Source organism: Oncorhynchus tshawytscha, linkage group LG08, assembly GCF_018296145.1.
Source record: "Oncorhynchus tshawytscha isolate Ot180627B linkage group LG08, Otsh_v2.0, whole genome shotgun sequence".
Lineage (NCBI taxonomy): Eukaryota > Metazoa > Chordata > Actinopteri > Salmoniformes > Salmonidae > Oncorhynchus > Oncorhynchus tshawytscha.
The window spans coordinates 11136334-11144549 of NC_056436.1; the positions used below are offsets into that span (position 1 = coordinate 11136334).

General features: G+C 42.9%; 1 protein-coding gene across 1 annotated transcript; it reads left to right on the forward strand.

The window, feature by feature from the left end:
• Nucleotides 1-542: 542 nt before the first annotated feature.
• Nucleotides 543-7965, forward strand: LOC112238837 (potassium channel subfamily K member 13-like). Its single transcript, XM_024407375.2, has 4 exons — nucleotides 543-1362; nucleotides 4107-4645; nucleotides 4945-5187; nucleotides 7073-7965. The coding sequence occupies exons 1-4, from the start codon at nucleotides 1032-1034 to the stop codon at nucleotides 7232-7234; spliced, it is 1275 nt and encodes a 424-aa protein (XP_024263143.1). The 5' UTR covers nucleotides 543-1031; the 3' UTR covers nucleotides 7235-7965.
• Nucleotides 7966-8216: the final 251 nt, after the last annotated feature.

Sequence of the window (8216 nt, forward strand, 5' to 3'; positions counted from 1 at the left end):
GCTGCCATGTGTGCCAGTCCTGCATGGTGTGAGGTGAGGTCTGTGAGCTGCCATGTATACTAGTCCTGCATGGTGTGAGGTGAGATCTGTGAGCTGCCATGTGTATCAGTCCTGCATGGTGTGAGGTGAGGTCTGTGAGCTGCCATGTATACTAGTCCTGCATGGTGTGAGGTGAGGTCTGTGAGCTGCCATGTATACTAGTCCTGCATGGTGTGAGGTGAGGTCTGTGAGCTGCCATGTATACTAGTCCTGCATGGTGTGAGGTGAGATCTGTGAGCTGCCATGTGTATCAGTCCTGCATGGTGTGAGGTGAGGTCTGTGAGCTGCCATGTATACTAGTCCTGCATGGTTTGTGTGTGCCTGTCTGTCTCTGTCTGTCTGTCTGCCTGCATTGAACTGTGCCATTAATATAATTTGATCAGTTATTCACCTTTTCATTTATTTCATGACTGGTATCTTATTGAGAAGTAAACTGGGGACAACGCCTCAACATAACCGCTACTTGTATTAGTCCCATCGCGCGCCGAATTGGTTGGGTTTTGTAACCGCTACCGTGAGCCTGTCCAGCTCTCACTGCGCCTGTTCGGGGAGGTAGTGGAGTGCACTGCGGAGCTGACCTCACCCTTCCCCGCAACTGCCTCGAGGATAACCAGGACATACATGATGAAGGCTGTTCCAGTCCGTTTGGGGATCTTTTTCGGGAATTGTTTTGCATTACGCATGCGAGAATCAATCAACTACAGTTCCCACTAGTTATCGGCACTTCTACGGAAATCTATGACGCACAAGCAACTTTAATATTGATATTATATTTATTTCTAAATGTTTTCATAAAACATGCGGATGGTAGGGTGTGAGCCGAGGTAACCTGGTATCTTTGTCAATTAAACATTCCCAGCAGTTATGGCACTTGTGTCTAAATATCGAACTATACATGCTGACTTATCTGGAAGGCTTTCATGTTAGCCTTTATCTGAGAGGATGCGGAGGATCCTTCTCCCCGGGTCCTCGGTGTCCTCTCTGCCGCCGTAATGGCTTGCCGGAGAGGCTGCTGCTTCGGCGCGATGAACGATGATAACGCGCGGTTCCTAATGCTAGCGGTACTGATCATGCTGTATCTGCTGTGCGGCGCGGCGGTGTTCTCCGCGTTGGAACAACCGAAGGAGCGGCAGGCCAAAGAGCGGTGGGCGCAGCGATTCGAGAACTTCACCCAGAAGCACAACCTCACCCGGACCGATTTGGAGACCTTTCTCCGGTTCTACGAGGAGGCGAACGTCGCCGGTATCCGCGTGGATACACTCAGACCACGCTGGGATTTTACCGGCGCTTTTTACTTCGTGGGGACCGTTGTGTCGACCATAGGTAAGCTCAGAAACAAAGCCAGAAGGTTCAGTAAAGATTGTGGTGTATTGCGAAATGTATCACTTTTTTAAATCTAATGGCACCATTTGAATAATTTAGAATTGGTGCCACAGACCTGTTTCACGTTTACGCGCAATGACGCAGGTATAAGATGACAATAACATTTTATATATATATTTTTGCATACCTTCTTTTTTTTAAAATGCGTCAGTTTTGTTATAATTCAGGAAATGAATTGCACTTCAAATTATATGAAGACATCTTGACAAACTGATTAACCAAATCACCCTTTGATGTTTAACAACGAGAGAGAGATCTTAATACTGAATGAATGCAAAAAGAAATGAGTAGACAGGTTTGCGATATGATAGGCTATAAAGTATAGTCTAATCAAGGTGAATTAATTTTAACATCAAATAACTAATGAAAAGTGACTTCGGTTTTGCCAAAACTGGCAATTAATTATTCAGGTTATTTATTTTCATTGTAGATATTTACATTTCTTGTTTTTACTGTTGTTGTTTCCAGTAGGCTGTCAACCATTACAAATCCACTACAGTTAATTAAGGACATTGCCTCCCTCCCGGGGTCCATATTGTCTGTGATGTATCCATCACAGAGATATAACCCAGGGACGGCAGATGATACAACCAGAGGTTTGAAATTGGGTACATGTTGATGCACTAAGGTGGTTGGCACAGTATGAACACTGAGGTTTAGTGAAAATGACAAGCTTCTCAATTTTATGGAACTCTATCCCGATGGTCAAGGCTGAAGAACAATTCATACTGTTTGGTGGTGTCTTGACATAATCGTATTAATTAGATAAGTCAATAACAAACATTTTCTAAAGTTGCATTTTTTAAAATTTTGTTTCAGATACCCGACAAAACAACTAAATTATATCAACTGTATATGAATGTTTTTATTATGTTACTGGTTTGAATCAGGGACCATGGGCTATTTGAAATGGTACTGGGTAAAGGCAATATGGTATAGGGCAAAGGCTATATGGTATAGGCTATAGGGTAAAGGCTATATGGTATAGGCTATAGGGTAAAGGCTATATGGTATAGGCTATAGGGTAAAGGCTATATGGTATAGGCCATAGGGTAAAGGCTATATGGTATAGGCCATATGGTATAGGCTATATGGTATAGGCTGTAGGGTAAAGGCTATAGGGTAAAGGCTTTAGGGTATAGGCTATAGGGTATTGGCTGTTGGCTAAAGGCTATATGGTATAGGCTATAGGGTATTGGCTGTTGGCTAAAGGCTATATGGTAAAGGCTTTAGGGTATTGGCTGTTGGCTAAAGGCTATATGGTATTGGCTGTTGGCTAAAGGCTATATGGTAAAGGCTATATGGTATAGGCTTTAGGGTATAGGCTATATGGTAAAGGCTATAGGGTATTGGCTTTAGGGTATAGGCTATATGGTATAGGCTATAGGGTATTGGCTGTTGGCTAAAGGCTATATGGTATAGGCTATATGGAATAGGCTATAGGGTAAAGGCTATATGGTAAAGGCTATATGGTAAAGGCTATATGGTAAAGGCTATATGGTATAGGCTATAGGGTAAAGGCTATATGGTATAGGCTATAGGGTAAAGGCTATATGGTATAGGCTATAGGGTAAAGGCTATATGGTATAGGCTATAGGGTAAAGGCTATATGGTCTAGGCTATAGGGTAAAGGCTATAGGGTAAAGGCTATAGGGTATAGGCTATAGGGTAAAGGCTATATGGTATAGGCTATAGGGTAAAGGCTATAGGGTAAAGGCTATATGGTATAGGCTATAGGGTAAAGGCTATAGGGTAAAGGCTATATGGTATAGGCTATAGGGTTTCCCGCCGTCAACATATAAGATAATTAAAGGTTAGACACACAAACAGACTCCAATAAAGCCATTCCTGTAGCAAGCATCTATTTTCCCTTCCCTCCAGTAGCCTAGTCTCAAGCATGTTCAGTTGAAGCCCTGGGTCTTTCTTTTTGAAGGAGAAGTTGTTTTTAGAGATTTCTCTTTCATCTCCCCAAGGAGCACATCTGTGAGAATGGTAATGAACCCCCCGTCACTAAATTATCATTTCACTCTAAGGAAAGGAGAAGAGGAGCGAGGAATGAGAGAGAGGAAGAGACAGATGCTTAGGAAAAAAAACTGGGAGTATTAACAGACGTCATCACCTATGGCAACCTGGTTTACTTCATTCTCCTTTACCTTGGAAGTGAACAAGGGATGCATGAGTGGGCTTTTTAGGAACAGACAGGGAGAGTTAGGTAATTGTACTCTCATCGTTTTTCTTTCAATTCAATTTCTATTTAAGGGGCTTTATTGGCATGGGAAACATATGTTTATATTTCCAAAGCAAGTGAACTAGATCATAAACAAAAGTGAAATTAACAATAAAAAATGAACAGTAAACATTACACTCACAAAAGTTCATATTGTCTATATACAGTGTTTTAATGATGTGCAAATAGTTAAAGTACAAAAGGGAAAATAAATAAACATAAATATAGGTTGTATTTACAATGGTGTTTGTTCTTCACTGGTTGCCCTTTTCTTGTAGCAACAGGTCACGAATCTTGCTGCTGTGATGGCACACTGTGGTATTTCACCCAGTAGATATGGGAGTTTATCAAAATTGGATTTGTTTTCAAATTCTTTGTGGGTCTGTGTAATCTGAGGGAAATATGTGTCTCTTTCTCAAACCTCCCTCTGTCCCCCTCCCCTTCTCTCTCCGGTCAGGATTTGGCATGACCACCCCGGCCACGGTCAGCGGCAAAGTCTTCCTCATCTTCTACGGCCTGATCGGCTGCGCCTCTACCATCCTCTTCTTCAACCTCTTCCTAGAGCGTATCATCACGGTGCTCGCCTTCGTCCTCAAGTCGTGCCACGGGCTGCAGCATCAGCGTCAGGGCGTGGTGCCCCACGATGGCCGCAGGGAGACGTCACTGCCAGGACCCAGAGATAGAGACAGGGACATTCTGTCTGGATGGAAGCCTTCAGTGTACTATGTGATGCTGATTCTCTGTGTGGCCGCTGTGGTGATCTCCTGCTGTGCATCGGCCATGTATTCAGCGGTGGAGGGGTGGGGCTATCTGGACTCGCTGTACTTCTGTTTTGTGGCGTTTAGCACCATCGGGTTCGGGGACATGGTGAGCAGCCAGAGGGTCGCGTACGATGGGAACCAGACAGCCTACAGACTGGGGAACTTCCTGTTTATATTGATGGGCGTCTGCTGTATCTACTCGCTGTTCAACGTCATATCTATCGTCATCAAGCAGGTGATGTTTTTTATGTAGCTATATTTGTTTTAAGCACACACACACACACACACTCAGTGCAAGATGGAGAGCTCTAATTGCCCATTCTCTGTCCTTTCCTCGGTCTACTGGCTCTCCCTCCTCTTACACACACACACACACACAAGGTTGGCGGCACCTTAATTGGGGAGGCCGGGATCAGCAGACTCCTGTAGTGTACACACACACACACTTCTTCCTCTAGGTATGTGGGTGTTTTAACACTGTTATTAATTAATGTCTCTGAATTTCAAAGTTTCATTTTCCCAAAACTCAAGCAGACTCTTAACTGGCTGCTGAGGAAGCTGGGCATTCTCTGCTGCCGTTGCTGCTCCGCCGGGATCGGGAAGAGACTCCGGCCTCGCCGGAACGCCGTGATGCCCAGCAGCACTGGACACGGACACCCCCGGGCGCGGCGGACTGTCTCCATAGAAACGGACGCGGTGAACGAGAGCGAGACGGATGGAGGCCGGCGGATGTCTGGGGAGATGATCTCCATGAGGGACTTACTGGCGACCAATAAGGTGAACGTTCCGGGTAAAAAGCGGTTAAGGTTCACTGTTAGTTTCATTTCTAGTCAAAAGCCCCTGTTCTTGTTTATACATGGAAGGGGTTTATTCACTCTCTATATAGTATCACCTGGTGTGGCCATGAATTGAAACGGACTCATTTAAATCAAAGTTTTTTTATTTATTATTAGTATTAGTTTACCTTTATTTAACCTTTATTTAACTAGGCAAGTCAGTTAAGAACAAATTCTTATTTTCAATGACGGCCTAGGAACAGTGGGTTAACTGCCTGTTCAGAGGCAGAACGACAGACTTGTACCTTGTCAGCTCGTGGGTTTGAACTTGCGACCTTCCGGTTACTAGTCCAACGCTCTAACCACTAGGCTACCCTGCACCCGATTCATGTTGGTTAGTGTTGTTGTCGTGCAACATATGGAATGTGCCATCTATTGTCTATGTCGTTGAAAATATATTTTTGTATAACATTTTGGTAAGCAAGCAGTTTGTAGATGCTAACACTAAGCTGAATTAACTGTCCAAAGAGACAGGAAGCTGATTTAACTGTCCAAAGAAACAGGAAGCTGAATTAACTGTCCAAAGAAACAGGAAGCTGATTTAACTGTCCAAAGAGACAGAAAAGTAACGCTTAAAGGTACACTCAGCGAGATGACGTTGCACGTACAATGTAAATACAATATTGGGTAAATATCCGCAACAACTAATCGTGTTGAGGCTAAACTTCTCAGGTGTTTTGGTCCTGTAGATATTGTGTTGCCTGAAGCGCACCCTTGTGATAGACCACTCTATGTGACTGGGAGAGCAGTCTGGTATCAAGTTCATATCAATATCTGCGGTGCTGAAACTTCATCTCGCTGAGTCTCCCTTTAAAGAGGGTATGTTGTACATCTTGTTTCTAACCATCTATGAGCCTTTATTATCTAGAGTGGAGAGACTACGTCAACAGAAATGGTACCGTAATTCAGAATCTGATCAAATAACATGAGATTTTAGCTCTGAGTTAACAGACTGTCTTATATTTTATCTACATTGAACACAAATATCAAAGCAACATGTAAAGTGTTGGTCCCATGTTTCATGAGCTGAAATAAAAGATCCTAGAAATGTTCCATACACACAAAAAGCTTATTTCTCTCAAATGTTGTGAACTAATTTGTTTACATCCCTGTTAGTGAGCATTTCTCCTTTGCCAAGATAATAAATCCACCTGACAGGTGTGGCATTTCAAGAAGCTGAATAATCAGCATGATCATTACACAGGTTCACTTTGTTCTGGTGACAATAAAAGGCCACTCTAAAATGTGCACTGTTTTCACACAACACAACGCCACAGATGTCTCAAGTTTTGAGGGAGCGTACAATTGGCATGCTGACTGCAGGAATGTCCACCAGAGCTGTTGCCAGATAATTTAATTTGTCATTTCTTTAAAATAAGCCGCCTGCAACACCATTGTAAAGAATTTGTCAGTATGTCCAACAATCCTCACAACCCAGACCACGTGTTTGGCGTTGTGTGGGCGAGCGGTTTGCTGATATCAACGTTGTGAACGGAGTGGCCCATGGTGGCGGTGGGGTTATGGTATTGGCAGGCATAAGCTACGGAAAACAAACACAATTGCATTTTATCGATGGCAATTTGAATGCAGAGATACTGTGATGAGATCCTGAGGCCCGTTGTCGTGCCATTCATCCACCGCTACACTTGCATTAGACATGGTTAGCAGATGTTATGTGAGCAATAACATTTGATATGATTAGGGACTAATTCACTTATTTCAATTGACTGATGTCCTTATAAGTACCGTCTTTTAAACTGTTTCATTTATATTTTTGTTCATTATAGTTATTAAAGTATCACGTGAACCTCTTTTCTCCTCTGCAGGTGAACCTGGCACTGATGCAGAAGCAGCTGTCGGAGGCAGCAACCAATGGGATCCCTCGGCCGTCCGTCTCCAACCAAAACAGACTAAATGGATTTTCTGGAGGAGTGGGAGCGCTGGGCATCATGAACAACAGGCTGGCTGAGACCAGTGTCAACAGATGACTATTACAATACTCATCATAATAACTTTGTTACTTGTACTGAAAATAAATAAAGTGCTTCACATCATAAAATAACCTAATAAAAGTACTAAGAAAGAAACAAAAAGCCAGGAGGAAGAGGAATAAAAACAAGACGATAATTAGTCATCTTCGTGGTTGTCCTCTTTAGCTCAGTTGGCATGGTGATTGCAATGTCAGGATATTGGGTTTGATTCCCGGGACCACCCATATCTAAAATATGTTTTGGATAAAAGCATCAGCTAAATGACATATATATATATATATATATATATATTCACACTGGAGGTCCACAAAGATACCTACACATCATACAGAGATGTATCATCATTAAAACAGAAGTCAATCACTGTGAAAATATATACGCTGCTACCGCCGCCACCGTCTCTCAAAACCATGTGTTGACGTCTCAAGAACACGTGATCCGAGAGACAAACTGGAAGTGCTCACTAAAGGATGCGGTGTGGGTCCAAAAGTTTAAGACAGGTCACAGTTGGAAAAGGTTTTGGAACGGAGCCAATGATGTCGCCCATTCTGGACATGATCCACAAAGAACTATACTGAAATAATATAAACATGCAACAATTTCAACGATTTTACTGAGTTACTGTTCATATGAAGGAAATCAGTCCATTGAAATAATTTACATAAATGTTCAGACCCATTACTATGAGACTCGAAATTGAGCTCAGGTGCATCCCATTTCCATTGATCATCCTTGAGATGATTGGAGTCTACCTGTGGTAAATTCAATTGATTGGACATGATTTGGAAAGGCATACACCTGTCTATATAAGGTCCCACAGTTGACAATGCATGTCAGAGCAAAAACCAAGCCATGAGGTCGAAGGAATTGTCCGTAGAGCTCCGAGACAGGATTGTGTCGAGGCAAATATCTGGGTAAGGGTACTAAAACATTTCTGCAGTATTGAAGGTCACCAAGATCACAGTAGACTCCATCATTC

Bases quoted from the DNA above. Each gene is read 5' to 3' on its own strand.
- LOC112238837 (XM_024407375.2), top strand. From the start codon at position 1,032: ATGGCTTGCCGGAGAGGCTGCTGCTTCGGCGCGATGAACGATGATAAC. The intron at 1,363-4,106 runs GTAAGCTCAGAA...CTCTCCGGTCAG, and splicing joins GACCGTTGTGTCGACCATAG to GATTTGGCATGACCACCCCG. The intron at 4,646-4,944 runs GTGATGTTTTTT...AAACTCAAGCAG, and splicing joins TATCTATCGTCATCAAGCAG to ACTCTTAACTGGCTGCTGAG.